The sequence below is a fragment of the Melitaea cinxia genome, chromosome 29 (genome assembly GCF_905220565.1).
Source record: "Melitaea cinxia chromosome 29, ilMelCinx1.1, whole genome shotgun sequence".
NCBI lineage: Eukaryota > Metazoa > Arthropoda > Insecta > Lepidoptera > Nymphalidae > Melitaea > Melitaea cinxia.
In genome coordinates, this window is record NC_059422.1 from 8,318,363 (window position 1) to 8,346,268 (window position 27,906).

Below are 27,906 nucleotides of genomic sequence, written 5' to 3' on the forward strand. Positions count from 1 at the left end.
CGACAAGTAATACAACGTAAAGTAGACGAAAAAAAAAATTAACAAACGCATTAGTCGTCACTAAGATTTTTGGGGGTTCCCTTCGATTTCTCTGGGATTCCATCATAAGATCCCGGTTTCCTTATCATTGTACCAAACATGAGATATCTCCTTTCCAACAATTTTTTTTTAATCAAAATCAGTTCATAAACGACGAAGTTATTCCCGAGCATACATAAAAATAAAAAAATAAAAATATATACGGTCGAATTGAATAGCCTCCTCCTTTTTTTGAAGTCGGTTAAAAATCACGTACAATAAAGTACGCTATATTAACTAAAACCGATTTCCGTGAATTCATTGAATGAAATGAATGATAAACATTAACTACGGTCGGTTCGATTAATTTATAGAGCGTTACCGAAATTGAATACCGTTTGTGATACATTTATTAATGGACTAATATTGTCAATGCGAAAGTTTTCGAGGATCGATGGATGTATACATATGTACTAGCTTTTAGCCGCGTCTTCACTCGTATTGAATTTTTTTTAATAATAAGTATCTTACGTCAGTTCTAATACCTCCAAGAATATGTGTACAAAGTTTTATGATGATCGGCTACGTAGTATTTGCGTCAAAGCGTAACAAACAAACTTACATTCACATTTATAATATACTAGCTGTGCCCGCGACTTCGCCCGCGTGGAATTTAACAAAAAAGTTATTGTTCAGTTCGCAGACTTATAAAATAAATATATTTCTACAATAAAAGTAGCCTAAGTTACTCCTTATTACATCAGCTATCTGCCAGTGAAAGTTCCGTCAAAATCGGTCCAGCCGTTTCAGAGATTAGCCGGCACAAAGAGACAAGATCCTTCATAGAGATCCCGTCCTTCAGCAGTGAGGAAAACGATGCAAGGACGAGGATTGCTTGTCGAAGTAAATTAGTGCTTTTTTCAGAACAAGCATAGTAACTTAACCTAGTGTCACTTGCAACATTTTCAACAAACGGCAGGTCTACGTTCTGTTACCGTTATTGCTCTTGACATTGCGCGGGGCCCGCGTCCGTGTAACAGTCTGTTTATTGATGGGGCCATTGTCTCTGCGTGTCACGAGTTCAGAGCCACGATTGTCAGTTACGCAATCACGTGGAAACGTTATATTTAGTTCAATATGTATTCTATATTCTAAAAACCTGTTGGTAACCCTGAATGAAAATTGAAAAAAAAGACAGTTTACAGTGTTTTTAAAATTATTTATTTTTATCATTAATTAATTATAATATTAATATTATATATAATGGATTTAAAGTTAACATTTCCGCAATTAGATATCGCCATTAAAATAAATACCTTGGGTTCGACAAAAACAAGCTGGGCTTTTTAAAATCAAATATCAGAACGTGTATTAGATGCTAGGATGCTGTGCGTTTCCTAAAGTATGAATTCTTATTAAATTATATCTATATTAAACTGCATTTAACCTTTGAAACTTTGCCATCCTGGTGGTATCACAGAAAAAAATCTGAAGCAATGGACTGCGATAGACTTAAGGAAAATGAAGATAATCAAAACCATCAGCTTTAGGAAATCACTGATTACATTTTCCTGGATTATCTGTCTCGAAATTGTGGTGAAGTCACCACCGATGATTCAAGGCGACAATTGACCTGTAACATGGTACCGTTCGGGAACGACTCGCACTTATGAATATAATCCTGCTACATTACAGCTTGTAATATGAGTATAAGTGTGATTTATTAACCGACTTAGAAAATTGAGCTTTGTTTATTTTTTAACCGACTTTAAAATAGACGGTTCTTTATTTTTCTGTATTTTATATGTGTTATCTCTAATGTCTATGTTAACGCTTTACCGAGTGTACTAATATTGAAGATTCTTTTGAACCATAAATGAATATTATAAGGACTCTGTCCATGCATCTTTAGCGTGTATCATATTGAAACTGTAATACTTAGGTACCTAGTTACAACTTTGAAACTTTCAAAATGAGCTCTGTTTTTTAAGTAAATTACTATAAATTATAATATTTCTTGAATTAAAGTTTGGTTTAAATAAATAAAATAACTTTTTTGAAGGTTTCAGTTCGCCTCCTTTGCTCAACGAAACCAAATATATTTTTTTTTTAATTTTAATAAGAATGTTAAATAGAGCGATTCAAAATTAAAATCAGAAGTCTCAAAAATGTTGTTTCCGATTGTTACATATACGCCAAGGGCCAGCAGGGTCAATCACATTGTTGGCACCCCTAACTACGAGTATAAGCCCATTGTTTTTTGGGTCATTGCTTGTGAAGATCGATCGTTTTAACTAAGTCTTTCGTTACAAATACCTATTTTAAGTTAGCTTTTCGTTGATTTAGCGTCCTAAAATAATGTTTTAATAAGTGAGCTTGTTCTCATACAAAATAAAACTTACAAGAATTGACATCGACAACGATATTTATACGATATATATTACGATATTTGTTTGTAACATCACACTGCTGGGCAGCACTCTGCAGGCCTCTTTCTCCATGAAGGAGAAGGATTGGAGCACATTATCAGTCAGATCTCACTCAAATTTAAATTTAACCACACGGTAGCCTTTAAATAAATAAAGATTTATGATAATCAATCATAATCATCATGGTCGTGATTGGCCTTTTTGATCATATTTCATTCTTGTTTGTTTTATAATTTTTTTCTGTGCTGTGTACCATCCCTTATAAGTAAATAAATAAATAATTGTGTTTGGTCGCAAACGAAAAAAAATAGACTTCAATTACATCGACAAGTAATACATCGTGGGTAGACGAAAAAAAGTCAAGTAAATACGCGTTATCAAATATTACTCAAAAAGCAGTCATCAGATCCCGATCAAATTTGAATGGGACCACAAGACAAGCATCAGCTTTCGATTAAAACAAGAATGATCAAAATCGGTATACCCAGTGAAAAGATATGCGGTATAATACAGTGTAGGTCGACGAAATAATAGTAAAGTAAATACGCATTATTAGATATAACTCTAAAAGTACTCGTTAGATCTCAAGTGAATTTAAATGGGGCGACATCACACGAAATACCCTTCAATTATACAAAAATTATCGAAATCGGTCCACACAGCAAAAAGTTCTGAGGTTACATAAACCATACGTAAAAAATTGAATCGAATTGAGAACCTCGTCCTTTTTTTGGAAGTCGGTTAAAAATAAATTAATTACAGACTATAATTTATTGACATTATTTTGTTTATTCAAATAATAAAAGCATCTATCTGTTGCATGTTTGATAACCATATAATGACAAATATTTGTATGGGTCGTACAAACGTGTTGTTGTGTTATTTTTTTTTATGGTTTTATCTTACTGTTTTGGGTATGCGTGTGAAACGTAATGTGAAGAATCGCGTCCGCCATCGAAAAGGGAGGATCCTCCGACCAGACGGTTGTAGTGTCTGGTGGGCTACCGCCCCCAACGGTTGTTGTCGGGATCTTGTACTACTACTACACTACTACTGTGTATACTTAATCACTTTGAAAACTCTGATAGCGCGATGTAGAATACGTCAGTTTTCTCTAATTACGTAGTTTGTAGTCGTTCGTATTTCGCGCGATAGATGTCGCCACACTGTGTTTGCGTGGGACGTTTATTTATTAATCATTAAACAAACACATACTATATATATACACACAAGTACATACGTAACATTTTCTACAAGAACCTTGAGATATACCGATTATTCTTATTCATACAAAAATGTTGTATGACCAAATAAAGACGTACAGTCAACACGGAAGCTCCATCACAATGTGAACTTACGTTAATATATAATCAACAAATATCCTACCAAGGGCCTATTAACATGACGGATAATGATATCCATTAGATAAGTTTATTGTGCATATTGCAATTTAATCGATTTCCATATAAGGCCCCTAGTATGAAAGAAATAGGCATGAAGGGTAAAATCTACAGAACGAATGACCTCGTTACGTTTTCGTTAACGCCATCTATCGGAACCAAATGGCGTTATTTGATTCGTTTATTTACCATTTGATATGGTATTAAGCTTTTTTTTTTAAACTAGTAAGCCTTTTTGGTGCGTATTTAGACAGTCGATCTGAAGGAGTAAGCTCCAGTCGTGCGACGGAGCTGACACACACTTTTTAACCGACTTCCAAAAAAGGAGGAGGTTCTCAATTCGACTGTTTTTTTTTATGTATGTTACTTCAGAACTTTTGACTGGGTGGAGCGATTTCGACAAATTTTCTTTTAATCGAATGGTGGTGTGTGTCATTTGGTCCCATTTAAATGAATTTGAGATCTAACAACTACTTTTCGAGTTATATCTAATAACGCGTTTTTACTTGACGCTTTTTTCGTCGACCTACGTTGTATTATACCGTTTAACTTTCTACTGGTTGTACCGATTTTGATAATTCTTTTTTTGTTGGAAAGGGGGTATCCCTAGTTTGGTACCATGATAAGAAAACCGAGGGAAACTCTTGAAAATCCGCAATAACTTTTTACTGGGTGTACCGATTTTGATAATTTTTAATTTAATCAAAAGTTGATGTTTATCATGTGGTTACATATAAATTTTATCGAGATCTGATAAGTACTTTTTGAGTAATCTTTGTTAACGCGTAGTTACTTGACTATTTTTTCGTCGATCTACGTTGTATTACTCGTCGATGTAATTGAAGTCGGTTTTTTTTCGTTTGCGAGCAAACACAATTATTTACATACAACTAGGCCGGCAAACATTTGTGCGGTTCACCTGATGGTAGGAGATTACCGTAGCGTAATCCGTCAAGTGTTATCCAAAACCGGTGTGATAGGCCCTTAAAATATATTCAAGTGATGGTAGAGATTTATATTGATAGACTCATCGTCAAGTAGCTTATCAGTAGCTTCACAGAGATAAGTTATCAAAACGTGATATTATTATTATTATAAATAATAGCATTACATTCGTCATTATAGATAAGGTGCACCGTAATATGCTTATAATATGATAATATCTAGCACTTGATAGAAATCTCACTTACTAGCTGAATTGGCGAACTTTATAGCGCCATCATTTTATTATTTATTTATTTATACTTTATTGTACACTACAACTACGTTTTAAACAATAAACACATTGAAAAAACATTTACAGACTGAAGTACAATGGGCGGACTTAAGGCAATTTAGCCAATTCTTCCAGACAACCCAAAAGTTTTTTTCACTTTTTTATATAAAAATCTTTTCCTAGTAATACGGTTTTCAGAAGTTAGATAGTTTAAAAGCTATATGAAAACATACATTTCACGGATTCATTTATTTATTTTTTATAGCAGGAAACATCCTGCTCAAAATCTGGATCAGCCCGACTGGGGAAGTACCTCGACCTTTCAGAAGATCACAGCTAAATAATACTGCTTTTAAGTAATGTTGCATTCCTGTGGTGAGTTAGGTGACTAGAGCTCCGGGGCAACGGACTTGCATTGCTTCTGCACACTTCTGCGGTGATTATCATCAGGTGAGCCGTACGCTTGTTTGCCAACGTTGTGGTATAAAAAAAAATTATGAATAATAAATCTTATTTCGATGACGAATAAAAAAAATTAACAAACAGAAGCGTGCTCATTCTTGTAACATTCTTAAAATGGTCATTTTCGAAATCATACTGTTTTAGGTCATAAATGTCACGAAATCCACCCACATACAAATTACAAACTCATACACAAACAAACAGGCCTTGTCAATGGTACATTTATGGTGAAATCACGTGGGTAGTAAATTTGTAACTTACAAGATAGGTGTGGGAAGGTATGAGTGTACGCTTCATGTTTAAGTATTAGAACAACACTATTACTGTAAAACAAAATATTCTTTATTCATACTGTTTTAAGAGTGACGTCGTCCTCTTCCTATGGTTGTCGTAAGAGGCGACTAATGGATAACACAGTTCCACGACCACCTTGGAATTTATAAAGCCGACCGATGGCGGGATAACCATCCAACTGCTGGCTTTGAAATACACAAACCGAAGACGGGCCAATCCGCATGCCCAGCGTGGTGACTATAGGCAACACACATGAGTTCATGTCATTTTTGGCACGAACTTGTGAAGGCCTATGTCCAGCAGTGGACTGCAATAGGCTGAAATGATAATGATGATGATGATGAAAAGAGTAACGGCGGAGATTATTGCCAATCTTACCCTGCTGAATCTAGATTTCGAGTCGGAGATTAATTCACTGTTAACTATAATTAATTAATTAAAACAATTTTATTTTATTTTCTGAAATGACGTTCAAAAAGTGTTTTTAATGCCATCATTAATAATTTTGATTAAAAAATATATTATATATATGTAATAAAACGGTAATTAAAATGTTTGTTTAGTATTTACTTACATAAAATATTCTTTCATAAAACTATTATTAAAATTGTTACGAGGTCAATTTTCTAGATTCAGCGTGTAACATCCCGCAGCTGGGCACAGACCCCTTTCCCCATTTAAGTAGAAGTATATATTATACCCTAAGTAACACTATTCGTCACTTCTCTTAGTACACTACCCTACCGCTTTCACTTCGCTGCGTCCTATATGCCCAAAGGTTGTCTGGAAGAGATCGCTCCTCTAGCGATAAGACCGCCTTTGTATACTCTTCTTTATTTGTAATATGTTATTATGTTGATTGTTGTTGTGTACAACAAAGAGTATTATATTATTATTATTATTATTAGAAGGTAAATATAAACACGTGACTAAAAGTAAACAACAACTGACAATAGATATTTTCAGCACTTTTCAAAGAGTCCAAATAATCCACTCATAATTGTTTAATATGTTTGTAAAACCGTCTTAAATTACATTGACTAGTTACAATGTAAGTAGACGAAAAAAATTAACAAACGCACTAGTTGCCACTAACATTTTCAAAGATACCATCATAAATAATACACTCATAATTGTGTAATATGCTTGTAAAACCGACATGAATTACGTTGACAAGTAATACAAGGTAAGTAGACGAAAAGAATTGACAAACGCAATAGTCGTCACTACGATTTTCGAAGGTTCCCCTCGATTTCTCTGGAATTCCATCATCAGATCCTGGATTCCTTACCATGGTACCATCCTCGGGATATCTCCTTTCTAACAAAAAAAGAATCAGCAAAATCGGTTCGTAAACGACGAAGTTATCCGCGAACATAAATAAAAAATTATATGGTCGAATTTAAACCTACTCCTTTTTTAATTCGGTTAAAAACAGAATGATTCATTATAATTAAATAAAAACAAGTTTTTCTACAGTAGATCGACAAAAACCTAAACTCCTTACAGGGCGAGTCAAGATCAAGTATGACATGTCCTTGCGCGTAGCGGCCGTGTAATTTAAAATAATAAACGATATCCACAAGGTTAAATGCTGCAATTTATATAATGTATCCGGTAGATATTTAATGAATACAAGATGTCTATTTAAACCTAAGTATATAAAAAAAAATGAATGTTGCTAAGCGCATAACTCGAGAATGACTCGACCAATTCGGCTAATTTTTAACCGACTTCCAAAAAAGGAGGAGGTTCTCAATTCGACTGATTTTTTTTTTTATGTATGTTACATCAGAACTTTTGACCGGGTAGACCGATTTCAACAAATCTTTTTTTAATCGAAAGGTGGTGTGTGTCAATTAGTCCCATTTAAATTTATTTGCGATCTAACAACTACTTTTCGAGTTATATCTAATAATGCGTTTTTACTTGCCACTTTTTTCGTCGACCTACGTTGTATTATACGGCATAACTTTCTACTGGATGTACCGATTTTGATAATTCTTCTTTTGTTGGAAAGGGGATATCCCTAGTTTGGTACCATGATAAGGAAACCAGGATCTGATGATGGAATCCTACAGAAATCGAGGGAAAATCCGCAATAACTTTTTACTGGGTGTACCGATTTTGATAATTTTTAATTTAATCGAAAGCTGATGTTTATCATGTGGTCACATATAAATTTTATCGAGATCTGATAACTCCTTTTTGAGTAATCTTTGATAACGCGTAGTTACTTGACTATTTTTTCGTCGATCTACGTTGTATATTGTTCGTCGATGTAATTGAAGTCGGTTTTTATTTCGTTTGCGAGCAAACACAATTATTTTTTGTATGTTCCTTAAGGCCCACGGAAGGTTTTAATGCAAAAAAAATTAATTTGTATGATTTTATTTTTGTGTTACCTACACATTGAGAAATTCTAAACATTTTTTAATATCATATCAAAATAATTTCGATCTAGCGGATACATCGTTCCATATCTTAATTGGCTGGACTATCGACACGGTCAGTCGGAGATGCAGGTTCGATCCCTGCTGGAACGGTCGATTTTTGATATGATATTAAAAAATAATTAAAAAATAAAAAAAAAAACAGTTTATTTTAAAGTAATAGTACCGTGTATACATCTATATGCCTTTAGTAAAAAGCGGTTATTTTAATATTACAAACAGACAATCCAATTTTATTTATTTGTATAGATATTGTCAGTGTTCATAACAACGCACACAGACACGTCACCTGCGGTATACTCATATACCTACACTCATCATAATGCCTCGCCCACACGTTTTATATTATTCCACGCGAAACAAACATCAATTAGCGACACACGTAGGGTCTTTAAATCGGTTCACTTACGTAAACGATGATAAATATTGACCGAACGTCTCCATTTTAGCGGAATATTACTCAAAAATATATTAGGATGAATAATCTTTTACGCGAGCGTGATAATTTCGTGATTTTGTTTTCATAAAAAATAAACAACAGTTATTAAACAAACAGAGGTTTTTAAAATTAGAAAAAAGGTTTAAACAATATTCTACTGCTAAATAAATTTAAGTCTTTCAGAGGAAAAAAAAGTGGCTAACGTTAAGTAAAAATCAAACATAGGTATCTACTTTTTAAATGTCCTCTAATTATTTTTGTATGTATTACATACTTATATTTTCTATCTATATCAATAAAAATCTATCGCTAAAATTTCTATTCTCTATTTCTACAAATTATCGACTTAATGTGCGATAGAAGAATCGTTTAATTCGTCGTTAAAATAGGCAGTTGGCCCGCAGACGGTGAGGAAATTACTTACTATTTTCTTGCTTGACAATTGACGTGCCCCACGGTTTTATTTTAGTCTAGTCTATGCATATGTTTATAATTCCCACGACTGTATCTATTTTATTATTTTTTGGTTTTTAGTACATTTATCTTAAACATTGCAATGTATGTTTAACATAAAACCGTTTAACTTAAAAAGTTTTTTTACCTATTTTTATTAATCGACTTCAAATGGGAGGAGGTTACTCAATTCGACCGTATATTATATATTTTTTAATTTTTATGTATGTTCGGGGATAACTTCGTCACTTATGAACAGATTTTGAAGAAATTTTTTTTTGCTGGAAAGGATATATATCATGTGTATAGAAATCGAGGGAAATCCTCGAAAATCGTAGTGACGACTAGTGCGTTTGTTAATTTTTTTTTACACAATTATCATAATTATAATATATATATTTTTATTATTACAGTACGGGATCCGTTTGGAAAACCAGTACGTTCATCACGTACCTGACGTTATACACATCATGTACATTGTTAATCAAACTTAAACTTTAACAGGAGGAAACTCAAAATTTAACAGGGACTTTGATAACAGGATTGCCAGTCAAAGTGGCCGTAAATAATAATCTACTGAATTTGCAATATTAAAAATATCTATAACATATATAAATTATACACACGTTCGTCCGTTCCTACGGTAAGCAACTTTGCTTATGTTATAGGTACCTAGTAGTCGGATGATACAGCTACATATTTTTGTATAAAAAAAAAAAAAAATGCAATATAAACACAAAAAGAAATACGCCAGATCACCACTAGGCCACTAGGTGTTTTGGCGTATTTCTTATATAACATATTGATGCTTATGCTACACGTAAGTAATAGCTACATATTAACCCGACACGTTGCTGCAGTGCGGGTTTGCGAATGTATTTACATTTCTCATGGCCTGTTGTACCGAATGTCGATAAAGTTTATCTCGTATATAGCTTACTGATAAAAATATCTAAAATAAAATTTCTTGCTCGGCTCGATGAAGGAAAACGTGAATGTTTTGACAGTCGATTGAGAAGCTGTGAGTAATAATTATATTTTAGTCAATGAGCTATTAAACGAATGAAGTAATGATAACATCTTCGATATCTCCACCGAATTTCTATTAAAGAATAATAAAATCAAAACCAAAGTTCTTGTTGCAAAATATATAATAGAATAAATTTAAATTATAAAAAAAAAAATTAAAATACAAATTCGTGACATCAAAAAATATTTTTATAAAAAAAATTAAAAAAAAAAATAATTATGTGCAATAAACTTGCGTTGTTGATTGCGCACTATTACCGACATATTTTTCCTATACTACTTTTATTAAAGGTTGCCTGGAGGAGATCGCTATAAGCGATAAGGCCGCCTTTGCATACACTATTTGTTTTTGTATCTAATCGTTCTAAAATGCATCTTCTTTTTTGTGTGCAATAAACTTTTAACAAATAAATAAAATTAGGAAATGAGTTTTGATTATTATTTGGATAAAAAAAAGTTTGTATGTGTATGGATACGCCACAATATCACTGGCTAATAATTGTTTTTTGTCTCAAAACAAGAAAAAAAAACCGAGACAATTACATCAAGAATTAATATAACGTAGATAATCGATAAAATAGTTAATTAGTTACATATCTTTTCGTCGATGATTGGTTTTTGAAATTGGAAAGAAGATGCTTCCATCAGCTTAACGCCGATGATTTTGCCAATGACTAGTGTTGAAAGTGGATTCAAGTCCGGAGACAGGGTCCGATACGAATTATTACGGATAACTCAAAAAGTACTCGACAGATATCAATCAAATTGAGACCTCACGAAAATCACCAGATTTCGATTAAAAAAATAATCATCATTTTCTATACACCCAGTAAAAAGTTATGAGAGTTAACATTCATAAAATAATACAATCGAATCGAGAATCTCCTCTTCTTTTGAAGTTGTTTACAAAATCTATTTATCTAACCTCAAATAACACAAGATATTGAAGAGTAAGACTTTCCAACTATTACACAATACAAATAACAATCTACCTGTAATGAACCGTTCAATTCTAAGTAATATCACGTGTGCCGAGTCGTGTGTAAACACAACACTTAGCTTTCTATACGACAAACGTACACACAGTAGTACATACATTATTACAGCCTATACAGTCCACTGCTAGACATAGGCCTCCACAAGTTTACGCCAAAAATAACGTGAACTCATGTGTTTTGCCCATAGTCACCACGCTGGGCAGGCGGGTTGGTGACCGCAGTAGTACATACATGTACAAATATAACATGTACAGTGTACACTTATTACACCCCATGCCTGTGTACGCGTTGCGTTGACGCAGCGGTTACAGCACTGGTTTATCGCTGTTGCTCTGGCGGTTGCGCGTTCGATTCCCGCACATGACAAACATTTGTATTGGTCATGCAGATGTTTGCCGTGGTCTTGGCGTTTGTGCAGTCCTTGTGGGTCTCCCACCGTGTCTCAGAGAGCACGTTAAGCCGTCGGTCGTTTGATCGTTACTCATAGTAGGGAATATATCTGCCAACCCGCATTGGAGCAGCTTGGTGGATTAAGCTCTGATCCTTTTCCTACATGGAGAAAGAGGCCTATGCCCAGTAGTGGAATATTACGGGCTAAAGCGATGCCTGGCTATAGCAAGGCTATTATTGATTGGAAAAGAATATTTTCTTAATAATATAAAAGTGACAAAGAAACGTATGGTGTGCCTGATGGAAAGTAAGTACTGTAGTCAATAGATGCCTGCAACACCAATGCAATAGACAAACCTAACTACCTGCAGGCAGACCAAGGAAGCTCTTCCGAGGATCAACCCAGTATTGTCCCGCAAACTTCGCGGTTATGGGAGAGCCTAGCTCCGACTACTTGTCGGGGCTCTTACCTTAACAAACACTTACATAATTTAGGTGTTACAGACAGCCCCCTATGCAGAGCGTGCATGAAGGCAGAAGAAACGGCCTCACATATCCTGCTGGAATGCGGTAGTGTGGCGAACTACAGGGCACTACACCTCGGGACACCGAGGTCGCTCCAGGGAGTCGTCGGCAACGTGAAGGGTCTGCTGAGCTTCCTCAAGGAGCTAGGCTGGCACGAATAGTGTCTACAGCCAATCACGCAAAATGTGCGTATTAAGACGTCGAGTTGAAGAAAACAGCCCATGTTTATCAACATCAACATCAACACCAATGCAATACAAGAGCATTGTGGACCTTAATACCGAACCATACTCAACTCGGTAACATAACACTATTGGAGGGCAGTATTTAGTTGTGACTTTCTGTAAAGTTGAGTTACTTTTCCAGTCAGTTCAGATTTTGTGCAAGAGATTTCCTGCTGTTCCGTACATCATGTCTAGTCAGAAATTCCCATGTGAATCACCACAACCAAAATTTGTATGGCCTACAAAAGCATTAACTTGTAGTCTTTTAGTTTTTACTAGTGACAAATCTAGGATGGTCGCTGTTTATTCTAGATTTTTATGGTACTAATTTTCCACAGAAGTTAACTGTCAGTAATGTGACAGATCATTAATAATGTGACAGAAAAAACCACTTTAAAAATTATATAACTAATAATAACGCATATACGATAGACAATGATATACAATAATGCATAGATTTCTTTTCATTCTGACATTCCCGCGCGATCCAAATTTATGCCATGAAACTATAAGATAGTTACTAGCTGCTAGTATATCCATATATAATTAATACCATATAAATATATTATTAAAGTCACCTTAACACTTTCTACATATATGACAGGCAATATTTATGTAAGATGAAATTTACAAGATCTTACATAACAAACACGATTCTAAAATTTATTTCGATTTTAATATCCGAGAGTCATTTTCTGTGTGATAACTTTCTAATTTCTATATTAATTCATGACAGTTTGATGGTCGAAAAAAATGTTTGACATACACACATGGTCGTGTAACTTACAGTCTGTATCACCAGTTTTGGACAAAGATTATCCAGCACATAAGTTACGAATATACTTTGACAGCAAGAGGTACTATATAATTAGGACGTGTTTCGTCTTAATTAAAAAATTACAACTTTTAATTTCACAATAGTGATTATAGAATATGCCGTAAATAGAGTAAAATTTGATGGTGAAAAACCATAATATATCACCTTTTATCTGTGGGATACAGTTATCCGTCAAATATCATTATAAAAATGAGCCTTTAATATCGGTTTTAGATGACATTCAACTCATATATGTATATATTTTTGTAGCAATAGACATATAAATACAGCTAGACTGGATAATCACTACATAGTATAAAACAAAGTCACTTCCCGCTGTCTGTATGCTTAAATCTTTAAATCTACGCAACGGGTTTTGATGCGGTCTTCTTTAGAAAATAGAGTGATTCCAGAGGAATGATGCGGTCTTCTTTAGTAAATAGTGATTCCAGAGGAAGATTTATATGCACATGCATAATATATAGTGCGTTCAACGAGCCGAGATACCAAATGTAAACAAACCAATTAGAGGAACACTGATAGTTTTTGCAACCGTGTGTAGCGGAGGCGGGTCGCTAGTCCATTATAAAAGAAGAAAGCTAGAAAATCCCCTCTGTTTTATCCATATTTAAATTTGCTGACATACTCTATAATATTGTTTTATTAAAATATTCCATTATATAAACTTTTTTTATGATCTATTACCTTCTTATAGAAACATTAGTAAAGCATAGGGTTGCTTTCACCTATGACTGATATTTTTAAATTCATATCTTTTAAATAAAAATATCTGACAGTTTAATAGTGAAAAATAAAAATATATCATAAGCTTTTGTATGTTGGATAGTAGTTTATCCATCACAGTCAAAAGTTTATCAGATTGCTTTACCAGCAATCTAAGAAACAGGCCACCTTGTTAAAACTATTATAAAAACATTGTTAGTTTCTAACAAGACATTAAAAAAATTAGGGTCTTTTCTAATGGATATGTTAGCCCTTTCATACGCTAATCTAAGAAAAAAAAAAGATATTTAAAACAGAAAATATATTCTGATCAATGCATATCCTAATATTTCAATAACCCATTGTTCAATTTAAAGTGATAACCATTTGTATTAAGCTTATTGTTTTAAAACTGTTACATAAATCTTTTCATTACAAAGCCATTGTTTCAATGAACATGTGACAAAAAAAAAAAAAAAAAAAAATTACAACCTATTACATATATAAGTGTTATCTCATTTGAGTTTTTGTAACTTTTCTTATATAAGTACACCACTTAGATATTACTGCTTGTAATTCATTTTTTTTAATTAGGGCTAACAAAGAAAGCTACTAGGCTTTAAATTCACCTTTTTTTAACATAAAATTTACTTTATTTTGTTGGTTATTGACCTTTTTCTTTTTACTAACATAAAATTTACTTTATTTTGTTGGTTAAACTGGAATAGGCCACTAGGCATAGGGTTTTAATTTATTCTAAATTGTTAATATATAAACTTTATCAACAAATGTGTTCAATCTTATACGTTTGCAGGATTCTTTCTTTTACTGTATGAAGGCATAATTTATGCTTGTAATATTACTTTTATCAATTTATAATCGTCGTCATCCGTTTATAACTATATTATCAGTTTACATTTATTATAATGAGCAAACGTCATAATTATTTGCAGAATTGTCCGAATCTTACGCTAACGATACAAACAGCTGTTAAGTTCTTTGTTGATAGTTACTTTTTTTTTTTTTTCAATCTAGCGTCAATGGCGAAACACTTCTCAGCTATGAGAAAAGAAGGGTTATTAACCGCGAGGTCAGGCGGAACGGTATTATCAAGCCCTGCTCTCCCTGATTTGACCAAACTGAGTCATTTACTCACCAGCAGTTCAGTTTCTTTATAGCGGATAGATCAGACTGTTTTGATCTAGCGATCACCATTTCCTCCGTTAAGCGAGCCATTGCACTTCACTTCACTTGAACAATGAAAAACAATGAAACAATCACTGGGGTTAGATCGGAGAGAGGTTGCGGCCGCTCATCATAACACAATCACTAGCACACAACCGTTCACAACGGTTGCGTGAAAAAAACTAAATGAAAGAAAACAATACGCGTCCATATTGCTACAAATACTCGCTACAAAATATTTTTTTTATTAAATTTGAAATAAAATAATATGATAATAATATATGATATATGAAACATATGTTTGTAATTAAGATATGATTAAAAGTTTTGAATAGAATGTTTTAATGTTAAGGGAATAAAATAATACATGGTATAAGTATCCGTTTTTTACAGATGTTGGTTGAAAGATGACTTTACAAATGTCAAAATGTTTTGACACACTCTAACTTGTCAAATATGTGCTTCAAGTGTACATTTCATACCTAAAAAAATTGTAAATATTCGCTTTAAATTTGTTGAAAATGGATTCAAACGATGTTTTAGAGGATAAGGATAGTGGGCCGGAGGTACAGCTCAATTTACCAGGCTCTGTCATCAGCAGGATAGAAGAATTGATGGGCGGAACTGAACAATTTGATAGCGAAGAAGTATGTAAAACTAAAAATACGACTCTAAAATTATATTTTTGGTTTAAGATCGTCCAAACGCTCTGGGGTTTCGTTTACTCAATCGCTCTATCAGTGTTTAGCTCCTTATACCTGTTTAAACATAGATAAAGATGATAAATAAAATCTTAAATATTAGTATAAATTATTTATTTCTTTCTAGTTCGACGCAGTCGCGTACATAAACCGAGTGTTTCCGACGGAACAGTCGTTGTCTGGAGTGGAATCAGCAGCGGCTAGGTGTGAATTTCGTTTGGCGAGCGTTCAACATGATATACGGAGATTAGTGAGAGCTCAACATGACCAGCGCGTTGCGGGACACCAAGCGCTACTGGATGCTCAGCGTTCTATAGCTGAGTTAGCTCTACAGGTATACTTGAAACAGTAATAACTATAAATCCTCTAAAGAGGGTCTGTAACTGAGATTCTATAGCAGTCAGACAAGTAATTTTTTTAAATATATTTAGGTCGGCAAAAAAGTGTACCGCGCTCCTTATGGTAAGCAATTACTGTAACATACAGACGCTTGCTACACTAGAAGCATCGCAAGCACATTGCCGATCCTGCCCCCAACCCCCCTAAGAGCTCTGGTCAGCTTACTCACCGCAGGAACACGACAGTGCTTGAAGACAGTATTATTTAGCCATAATTGTCTGGAAGGTCAAGATGCTTCCCCAGTCGGGCTGCTCTAGATTTTGAGTTTTATCTGTTATAAGTGATTTTCTTGTTGAAGTTAATTCAATAACAATTAATAACTAAATTAATCCGTAAATTATTTTTTATTATTATTTTATGATGCACTAGCGGCTTTTAGAGCTGATACGTGCATATCACTGCACTTATGTTCTCGTTACTTTCGTTTTTAAATGTTTATCCAGTCTGTTTTTAAAAGTGTTTACTGATGGTGCACCAATCACTGATTCTGGCAGCTTGTTCTATTGGGTAACTACGTGATTTGGTAAAAAATGACATCCGGGGTTACTTGTAATCTCTTTTAAAATAACAACAAATTTTTTTAAATATTTGAATTTTCATCTTACAGGTAGCCGACATTAACAAAAAAGCTGAACGTAGCGAAAGCATGGTCCGCGAGATCACAGCCGAGATTAAACAGCTGGACTGTGCTAAATGGAATCTCACAGCTGCCATCACAGCTCTCAACCACCTTCATATGTTAGCTGGAGGCGCTGCGTCATTACGAACCCTGGCTCAGAAACGACAGTATAAGGAACTGGTGCTGCCTTTGCAAGCTATTATGGAGGTTTGTGAGTGAATTTTAGCTAAAAAAATCAACCTATAATGTCCCATTGCCAGGCAAAAGGTTTCTCTACTTTTCAATTTTATTGCACGTTTTTTTTTTAGTTCACCTATCATGAGTAATTATCTCCGTCAGGTGATAACCACTCACTCACTTGAGTTTGGACACTGGATAATTGTTGTTTTTTTTTTATGTCGTGTCTAGGTCGGCAAACAAACGTACGGCTCACCTGATGGTAAGCGATTACTGTAGCTTATAGACACCTGCAACACCAGAAGCATCGCAAGCGCGTTGCCAACCCAATCCCCAATCCCCCCAGGAGCTCCCCAATCCCAACAGGAACACAATACTGCTTGAAAACAGTATTATTTTGCTGTGATCTTCTGTAAGGTCGAGGTACTACCCCAGTCGGGCTGCTCCATATTTTGAGCAGGAAATTCCTGCTGTGCCCACCTCAGTTAAGTTGCTTAGGTGCAATAGAGAGATCGACATGGAGAATCAAACCCCATTCTTTGTATTCTTAGCACGGAAGTGGGGTAATGAGTACAGAACTGCCATTACGTATTGCCTTTGACAAACGGTATAAATAAATGTGTATTTATTTTTGGAAGGTTCTAGAGCAATTGGAGATGTACCGCGACATTCAGGAGCTGAACGCGCTCCGGGACGAGGTACACGCGATTCGGGCTCAACTAGCTCAACAGATCCTGGCCGACTTCAAGGAGGCTTTGACGGGTAAACATTGAAAGAAACAAACAACCTAAAGTTAGACAGATTAAATTTTTTTTTTATACTACTATAGTGGATACCAAGGGACTACATGCCCAGCCTAAGTTTTGGTGCAGTATTTATTATATGTATTTATTAAAAATATATATAACTATATCAGTCGGTTATTATCTAAATCACAGCATTTAGTTGCCTACCTTAGGAATAGATGACCGTGTGGATAAGTTAAACAAATAACTTTAGCTAATTTCCAGGGGGTGGTAAGACCACGATATCACCACGGACACTAAGTGAAGCGTGCGCTGTGGTAGATGCTCTGGAGCCCCACGTGAAGCAGGAACTGATCAATTGGCTGATTACCATGCAGTTACAGGTACCATATCTACTCTGTATTGATAATATTTTTGAATTGTAAAAACGTATATATTCTTTATTGCATATGACAACTTTACAAATTTTGCTTTAAAAATATGGCAAGGACAAAATTGTCTTTAAAAGATATTTAAATAGTTTACTAGCCGCCAGACGACTGCCCGGTGTTTCAGTGATTTTCAAGAGATTGTCTGATGACCTTGACCACAGACAATGGTCAAGCCAAATCTCCAGTAATATATTTGATTACCACTATCACATTAACTAATAATACTCTATTCTGCCCCTAAGAGAACAAGATGATGATTGCGTTCAGGAATAGTCCCTAGAAGCACTTAGAATCGAATTTTCCCCTGCTACTTCCTGACCTTGCTAATCCGCCCAGATCTACTGATATCTCTTTTTTCATTAATTTGTTTTTCCCCTTACGATAACATATTTTAAAGTATGAATACCATCTCTAAAATTTTTCCTCCATACGAGACAATGTTTTTCCATTGTTCTACCTTCCATCTCCAGCACTATCTAAGCTAATAGGCACTCCCCCCGAAGTACAAACACATGTGCTAAATTCCTCATTATACTACTGCTATACTCCACTCCCATTGACTCCCTGTTCTACCAAGAGCCCTACCAACTTCCTCTAGTAGTAAAGTAAGTTGAAGGTAACTCGCCTCTCCCCCCCCCCCCCCCCAGGAGTACTCGCACCTGTTCTCGGGCGAGCAGGAGGAAGCGTGGGTGTCGCACGTGGAGCGGCGCTACGCGTGGCTCAAGAAGCACCTGCTGCGGTTCGAGGAGTCGCTGGCGCTGGCGCTGCCGCCCGCCTGGAGGCTGAGCGAGCGGATCGCGCACCGGTTCTGTAAGGTGGGTGGAGAAGTGCAGTGTCGGGAGAGAATTTAAGTGTCATTACTTAGAGAAGTGATAGAGAGTCAGACACCCGACAAGTATGCTTGGCTTACTCTAAAATTATGTTTGTTCCCAAATGTAAGGTGATGAGGTAGGGCACAGCAGGAATTTCCTGCTCAAATTATGGAGCAGCCTGACTAGGGTCTCGACCTTACAGAAGATCACAGCTAAATAATACGGTTTTCAAGCAGTATTGTGTTCCTGTCGGTGAGTAAGGTGACCAGAGCTCCCGGGGGGTTTGGGGATTGGGTCGGCAACGCGCTTGCGATGCTTCTGGTGTTGCAGGTGTCTATAAGCTACGGTAATCGCTTACCATCAGGTGAGCCGTACGCTTGTTTGCCGACCTAGTGATGTATAGCTTCAATGTAGTTGAAGTCAATTTAATACGCATAATTGGGATCAACTCGCAAAACTAATCGTCATATTTGATTGAATCGGACCAATCGCCAAGAACCAGCCTTCAAATAAAAGAAGAATCATCAAAATCAGTGCGCCCAATAAAAACTTATGAGGTAACATACATAACAAATACAATCTATTTAAGAACCTCCTTATATTTTTTTTGCTGTGTGGCTACGGCACTAAAGAATTTAGCCACTCCCTCTCTTCCCGTGGGTGTCGTAAGAGGCGACTAAGGGATAACAAGGTTCCACAACCATCTTGGAACTTAAGAAGCCGACCGATGGCGGGATAACCATCCAATTGCTGGCTTTGAAATAAACAGGCCGAAGACGGGCAGCAGCGTCTTTGCTGCGACAAAGCCAGTACTGCGGTCACCAACCCGCCTGCCCAGCGTGGTGACTATGGGCAAAACACATGAGTTCACGTTATTTTTGACGTAAACTTGTGGAGGCCTATGTCCAGCAGTGGACTGTATAGGCTGTAATGATGAATGATGAATTAATTGATGTGTACAAAATTGACAACCGCTCTGGTCTAGTGGTGCGTGTACTCGTCTAAAGCACTGGCGGTTTGCGGATTCGATTCCCGCTCGGGATGAATGTTTGTATTTGTACAAATATTTCTTTCCGGTTTGAATGTCTGTCCTTGTGAGTCTCCCCACCGTGCCTCGGAGAGAACGTTAAGCTCTCGGTCCTGGTAGTTATCATAAATATAGCTATCGTTACTCATAGTCACTTCAGCCTATGGCAGTCCACTGCTGGACATAGGCCTCCCCAAGTTCGCGCCAGACATCCCTGTTTTCCGCAATCCTCATCCAGCCTACACCGGCAATCTTACGTAGATCGTCGGTCCAACGGGCCGGAGGTCGTCCCACATTGCGTTTGCCAAGACGCGGTCTCCACTCCAGGACCAGTCTACTCCAACGGCCATCGGTCCTGCGATACAGATGACCAGCCCACTGCCACTTCAACTTGCTAATTCTGTGGGCTGTGTCGGTTACTTTCGTTCTCTCGCGGATAGTCTGAAGTGATACTCATAGTAGAGAATATATCCGCCAATCTGTAGTGGAGCAGCGTGGTGGATTAAGCTCCAATCCTCCTACATGAAAAAGAGGTCTATGCCCAGCAGTGGGATATTACAGGCTGAAGCATTAAAAAAAGTACCAGTTAAACGCTCTCACATATAAACATTAGCCTATATTAATAATTGATCATTGCATTACAACGATGCTCCAGGTCCCTAAGCATAACTGCCTACAAAATTCCCTATACAAAATTACATCTAGTCAAATAAGAAATGGACCTTTAACGATGAATCAACACGGAATCCGAATCAGAATCGTCATTACGACTATTCATCATGACAGCCTATACAGTCCACTGCTGGACATAGGCCTCCACAAGTTTACGCCAAAAATAACGTGAACTCATGTGTTTTGCCCATAGTCACCACGCTGGGCAGGCGGGTTGGTGACCGCAGTACTGGCTTTGTCGCACCGAAGACGCTGCTGCCCGTCTTCGGCCTGTTTATTTCAAAGCCAGCAGTTGGATGGTTATCCCGCCATCACATTACGACTATTAAAAGTCTCCATTAAAACAGATAACACGTAAAGCCCTCAGCGAGATAATGCAGGCGAGACGGAACGAAGTCGACGTGAAGCTCCTTCTCTACGCCATACAGAAGACTTACAACTTCGAGCTTTTACTGCACAAGAGGTTTGTTGGTATGTATTTAGCTATTTAACTTAAAAACTTTGAACTTTTCTATATACTCATTTTTTTAATATAACTAGGTCGGTAAAAAAGCGTACGGCTCACCTGATGGTAAGCGATTACCGTAGCTTATAGACGTCTGCAACATCAGAAGCATTGCAAGCGCGTTGCTGACTCTATCTCCAATTCTCACCAAGAGCTCTGGTCACCTTACTCACCAACAGGAACATAACACTGCTTGATAGCAGGATTATTTAGCTGTGATCTTCAGTAAGGTCGAGGTAGTTCCCCAGTCGGGCTGCTCCATATTTTGAGCAGGTAATTTCCTGCTGTGCCCTACCTCAGTCAAAGTTAAGTCTTATTATGTAAGAATTAGGACCTGTTTACCGGTTTTGGGTCATAAGTTTAGACTTTAACAGCAGAAGGTAGATTAAGCCATTACGCCTAGTTTCTCCTCAATTAATACTCTATAAACTGTGTTAGCCAATTCTCAGACTTGCCCTATATGCACACAAAATTTCATATAAATCGGTCCAGCCGTTTCTGGGGAGTAGACATGTGTAAGTAATGCAATTGATACATTACGCGTGATATTACTCGAACATGAAATATGGCATCACACATTACGCGACGAAATGAAGTATTACACATCACACTTGACATTACGCGCTCTGTTCGGTCGGAATGTTGGATTTCTTATCTATTTGCTCTGTCTAACTTCACTTACTGAGTGAGACACGGTGATGCGCGGCGCACTTTTGCAACCAGTCATAACCTCACTCTCTAGCTCTACATTATTTTCGTTAGTATGAGTAAGAGCGAGCTACTGAGCCGTGGCGAGTTTCCGTCATTTTTTTAAGTGAAATATGAATCGTATCTAAGAATGCTAAGGCATATTATAGCACAACACTGTACGTAATACTTTTTAATAATGCGTTACGCACTTGACTACCGCTAAAATTCGAGTTCAAATTTCTGCTTTTGCATTTATTAAAATGTTTTGTTTGTTTATGTTGCTTGTGAAAATAAAATTATAAATGAAGTATTGACATAAAAAAAGTAATCATTGTATGTATATAAAGTTGATTTTTAAATACGCCAGTATTCATGGTCATTAGTTTATTTCTAACTTATATTATAAACTAGTTGCGTCCCGCGGTTTCACTCGCGTAGTTCGCCTTTTTTTAAAAATCAAAGCTAATTTTAGAATAAACTTTTAGAAAACCAAACAAAAAAAAAAAAAAACAAATATTATGAATTTTTAGCCAGTTTCCACCTCTCATTTACCATTTTTATGCTAAAGTGATGTTTGGTCTGCTATGTAATACACCGAACACCGTACACTTAAACATACTATAAGTACAAAATCTCATGGAATGTTTGGTGTGATGACAATTACGTGATATATAGCATTTCATAAGAAATATCTCACGCCGAACAGTACACATTTCGGGTAATGTTCGGTGTGATGGTGTGATGCCATATTACTCAGTACGAAATGTAATGTAATATTACATTACATTTTGAAGCACTGTTTTGCGCAAGTCTACTGGGGAGTAATGTAACTAAAATTGTGACACGAGAATTTTATATATAAAAATAAACTTTTATCTGTTGGATACCGTGTCCGTCAAATAGTGTTATCCAGAACCGATGAATCAGTCCCTTAGTTAAATAAATTAGTAACTAGTTAATTACCAATGTTTGGTGTTACTTGTTAATATTTCGCCTCTAAAGGTCATGGTGTGAGCGAACTTTTAGGGGCATTTTTTACAGGTTGCTAATACTCTTTATAATTGTTTGACATTTAACGGTATCCAGCAGGAAAGTCATATATTTACATAATTATAGGCGTCATTTTAATGTTTTGTATGTATGCAGGTACGGAGTTAGGGGCGGAGGTCGATCCCGCGTCCCTGAAGTTATCTTTCGACGATGATGACAAAGAGGTGAGTTGTGAAAATATTATGAAACTTATTTAATAATAAAAATATTTTTAAAAATTTCCGTTAAAATTTTAAAACAACAAAATCATAGAAAGTTGTATAAAGTATACTCGCACCACACTTTACCAAACACAAAGATGTTTTCTAACATTTACTTACGTTACGTTTTTAGACTAGGCTAATTTTTTGTAACTACTCCCAATATTCTTTAATTTTTTAAGTTTACTTATTGCATTTTCTATAGTGAATAAGTTCAACTATTTTTGAAATCAATTCTTAAACCTGATTTTAAAATTTCAATAGGTAGAAAATGACGAGAATACGGTAAACACGAAGGGCTCGCCCTGGGTAGGTCTGATTGGAGCCTGCTTCGAACCTCATCTTTCACTCTACATCACCAGTCTCGACACCAACTTGAGAGCCCTCATGGACAGATTCATACAGGTAACAGAGACAAAGTCAACAAATCGTTTTTTTTCCTGGATCCTTATCTAAGTAATACCCCGTTTTGACCAATTAAATCGTAGTCAATTAGATCGACCATCTGGTGTGGTTGTGTATGTGTGGTTTAGGCACCTAAACTCCGCCGGGTGCGTGTTCAGCTTTTTCCTTAGGGTGAATATTTGTACTTGTACTTGTTTTCTTTCTGGGTGTCAGTCCTCGTGATGTCTCCCCACCGTGCTTCGGAGAGCACGTAAAGCTGTCGGTCCCGGTTGTTATTATGGACACATGATAACGATCGTTACTCATATTAGGGAACGTATATATCTGCCAATTCGCAGTGGAACAGCGTGGTGGGTTAAGCTCAGATCCTTTCCCTACATAGGGAAATAGGCTTATGCCCACCAGTGGGATTTTGTCTACTGAATCAATCAAAATGAGAACGCCTTTTTTAATAGCTTACTACTTACTCCTATTGGTCAATGTGACCGCGACAACTGTGATGACAGTGGCTAGTCTTTACCTTCTACTACTACCTTAACGCGAATTGACTGTAATTGAAGGACAAAAATAATATTATTTAATATTAGACTTTCACAATGTTTGAACCCGATATTTATCCAGGACGCGAAAACATCAGACCCGGCATCTTCAAGTGAAGTCGGCAGTGGCGCTGGTGCGGTCATGTCGAGTTGTGCGGACCTATTCCTCTTTTATAAGAAGTGTCTCGCTCAGTGCGCGACTTTGTCTACTGGGGATCCCATGTTGGGTGAGTGACTGACGCATGTTATTGTTTCTATATCACACTGGTGGCTATATCATTTAATGTGACTACTCTTATTGTCTTAAAAGAACCCTAATTTACCTTAAAATTATCTAAGTCCAGAAACAACAAAGTTTCTTACAAATGTTAACTCATCGATACTCCTTGAAAGGAGTAATTTACTGTAGTGATTCTTATTTAGATGACATCTTCTTATCATAGTTTACGTCATAAGGCCGCCATTTTGTACGTAATGATGTATTGTTAAAATCTTTTTTCCTGCTATGTGTTATTTGTTTTTGGTGTACAACAAAGTGTATTATTATTACTTCGTGACAAATTTCAACTTCATAAGTCTAGTAGTGTTCGAGATTCAAGATTATTGCGTAATTGGTAAATGAACTAATAAATTTTCGCTTTTATTGGTATATCACTTTGTATAACAGATGATATAATCATTTAACTGTCACTTTGAAAGTTACACAAAGCAAAATGGCCGCAATATTTATATAAATCTATTGGACATTGATTTAATGTTTTGATTGAGGGCAATTCTGGTAATATCTTGTTTTAAAACTTAGTATCCAAACCGTGTAGAAGTTGTTAGACAAACAAATATTATTCTTCAAAGTAGTATCGTGGTCTGGTGAGTGAAGTAGCCAAGGTCGGAGAGAGGTTTTGGGTAGGATCATCAAAACGCTTGTAATGCTACAGTATCCGCCTGATAATAATATTCTTTATTGTACACTATTAAATGAGACAAAAACAAAAGTAGGATAGTTAGAAGAAGATGTACAAAGGCGGTTTTATCGCTAAGAGCGAATTCTTCTAATATCCGCTGATCTTCCGACTTGTGTGCCAACACAGTAACAAAAAAGGGAGATACTATCTATTTTTGCTCAAAGATTGCTTGAATGTATTAAAAAGTGACGATCACCAGTAACCGCCCCCCCCCCAGAGCTGAACTCCCTACTCGTTTGCCAACACAGTAACAAAAAAGAGAGATATTATCTATTTTTGATGAAAGATTGCTTGAATGTATTAAAAAGTGACGAACACCAGTAACCGCCCCCCCCCCCCAGAGCTGGCGGGCGTGTTCGGGCGCTACCTGCGCGAGTACGCGGGCAGTGTGCTGCAGGCAGCGCTGCCGCGCTGTTCGGCGCCCGCGCTGCCGCTGGGCGTGCCCGCACTCGTCACCAATCTGCACACGCTGCTGCGGGACGACGCGCCCAGGTCTCTGCCTGTGGCTTGCAGACGTCTGCGACACCAGAAGCATCGCAAGCTATCTCCAGTTTCCCCCAGGAGCTCTGGTCACCTTACTCACCAACGGGAACAGAAAGCTACTTGAGATCTTCTGTGAGGTTGAGGTACTACCCCAGTCACCTTCCTCACCAACAGGAACAGAACGCTACTTGAGATCTTCTGTGAGGTCGAGGTGCTACCCCAGTCACCTTACTCACCAACAGGAACAGAACGCTACTTGAGATCTTCTGTGAGGTCGAGGCCAGTCCGGCTAGTCCAGATTTTGAGCAGGATTTTTCCTGCTGTGCCTTACCTCAGTTCAATTGACTGAGTGCCTTTTTTGTTTCGACTGGACTTACCGCGATTGTCGATTTGAAACTCGAGGTATTTCGGTGACGTTGAAGACGTCGTGGTCCCAAAAGGTGGTGGATCAAAAGTGTTCATACTCGTAATTACCGAAAGTTAAATGACTTATTATATAGAAGAATTTCTTCGTTTTTCTTTTTCTTCTTTATGTTCGAGAGATTTTTTCAACAGTTATTGATATATAAGCAGTCACCTGCATCCTTTGGGTATGGTCAAAACTCTAATTCCCCACCTGATTGATATATAACGCTATCCACCAAATAAAAATTTTTCCTATTCATCATTAAAACTTCGATATAAAAAAAATGGACAAATAAAAACAGATGTATTTTTAACTTAAATTAATTACTACCCTCCCTTATTACTTTTCAAAGAAATATATCTGGAACCCGAAAATAATACACCTCACTAACTTCGTCTACTTCTTCCCCTACCAGGTACACAAAACAGGAAATAGCAAAAATAACAAGCGTCATAACAACATCAGAGTACTGCCTTGAAACCACCGTCCACTTGGAGCAGAAGTTGAAAGAGAAGATATCACCAAACCTAGCAGACAAGATAGACCTAGCACCAGAACAGGATCTCTTCCATAAGATGATCAGCAACTGCATCCAACTTCTCGTCCAGGATCTGGAGATGGCCTGCGAACCAGCTCTCCAGGCTATGACCAAAATATCCTGGTTGCATTTCGACAACGTCGGTGACCAGAGTTCCTATGTCACCCAAATAATAATGCACCTGAAGAATACGATACCAAACCTACGGGATAACTTGGCATCTTCCAGAAAGTACTTCACGCAGTTCTGCATAAGATTTGCCAATTCGTTTATACCGAAATTTATACAAAATATATACAAATGCAAGCCGATATCCACCGTTGGGTCTGAACAGCTATTACTTGATACTCATATGCTAAAAACGGCTCTCCTGGAGTTACCCTCAATCGGTTCAGATGTAAAGCGTCAAGCGCCAACAACTTACACCAAAGTGGTGATCAAACTGATGACGAAAGCGGAAATGATTTTGAAACTGGTGATGGCACCATTGGACAATAATTTAGAAGGCTTCGTCAGTCAGTTTGTCCAGCTTTTACCTGAGAGTACGTTGGCAGAGTTTCACAAAGTTTTGGACATGAAAGGCGCTAAGTTATCCAAAACTCAAATGGCGTCTTTGGATGCGAAATTTAAGGAAATAACTAAAAATGCACATAATGATAGTAATAAATGAGATGTATGAATTTTGTAATGTTTGGCGCATATTGGTGACTATTTGGAAGATAGCCCAACACTAGCCAGTGTTGTATATACTGGTATCTAACTTAATTGGAAACTATTTCTTACTTACTTACTAAATATAGGCATAAAGTATCTCAATTGTTTGGTAATTTATTAAAAATATTTTTGAATAACTGACATTGACCAAAACACCTCAGTTACACAATTAAATGTAATATAATTTTCATTATCTAGTGTTAAGTTTTACCGTTTTGCCTGCAACATGTGCTTTGCATTACATTGACAATAACTGTTATACATATATTTAAGTATTGCTATAGTCTATTTACGTTAAGGAAATAGTGAATCATCACTGTCACTTTGCTTAGACTAGACGTTCAGACAGACGTTCTGATTCGCTATGATTTGATAACGATTCAGCTTGTAACATGCCACTGCTGAGGCCTCTTTCTTCATGTAGGAGAAGGATCATTGCTTAATTCGCTACGCTGCTCCACTGCAGGCTGGCGGATAGATGATTTAATAAAATGAAATGAAAACATATGGGCTGTGGGGAGTGTGTCCTACAGCTGCACGAGCTCATACCCCCATCTCCTTTCTTCCATCGGACTTCCAGACGTACTGCAGGCTTTCATCCCTACCTGATTAATATACCCCTCGTACGTACGAAGCGCTTCGAATCATCTTTTTTAATGCGCACGGCCAAGGTGTGGAATTTCCTGCCGGCTTCTGTATTTCCGAGTTCATACAACCCGATCATGTTCAAAGCTCGAGTGAACAGGCTTCTTCTGGGCGAGCTCCATCTTCGACC

The 27,906-nt window shown here is 36.7% G+C and overlaps 2 protein-coding genes across 2 annotated transcripts in view; one reads left to right on the plus strand and one right to left on the minus strand.

Moving 5' to 3' along the window:
- The window catches only part of LOC123667799, a 71,067-nt gene extending 55,790 nt beyond the window's left edge, over positions 1-15,277 (minus strand). Inside the window, exon 1 of the mRNA XM_045601638.1 lies at positions 15,027-15,277. Coding sequence (XP_045457594.1) covers positions 15,027-15,106 — 80 coding nt within the window. The 5' untranslated portion in view covers positions 15,107-15,277. The remainder of the gene's footprint in view (positions 1-15,026) is intronic.
- A 229-nt stretch (positions 15,278-15,506) lies between these two features.
- Positions 15,507-27,233, plus strand: LOC123667800 (vacuolar protein sorting-associated protein 53 homolog). The gene is made up of 12 exons (XM_045601639.1): positions 15,507-15,702; positions 15,884-16,090; positions 16,763-16,981; positions 17,590-17,713; positions 17,962-18,080; positions 18,776-18,943; positions 20,987-21,110; positions 22,981-23,048; positions 23,349-23,489; positions 24,111-24,255; positions 25,332-25,482; positions 26,295-27,233. The coding sequence occupies exons 1-12, from the start codon at positions 15,577-15,579 to the stop codon at positions 27,085-27,087; spliced, it is 2,385 nt and encodes a 794-aa protein (XP_045457595.1). The 5' UTR covers positions 15,507-15,576; the 3' UTR covers positions 27,088-27,233.
- The last annotated feature ends 673 nt before the right edge of the window (positions 27,234-27,906 follow it).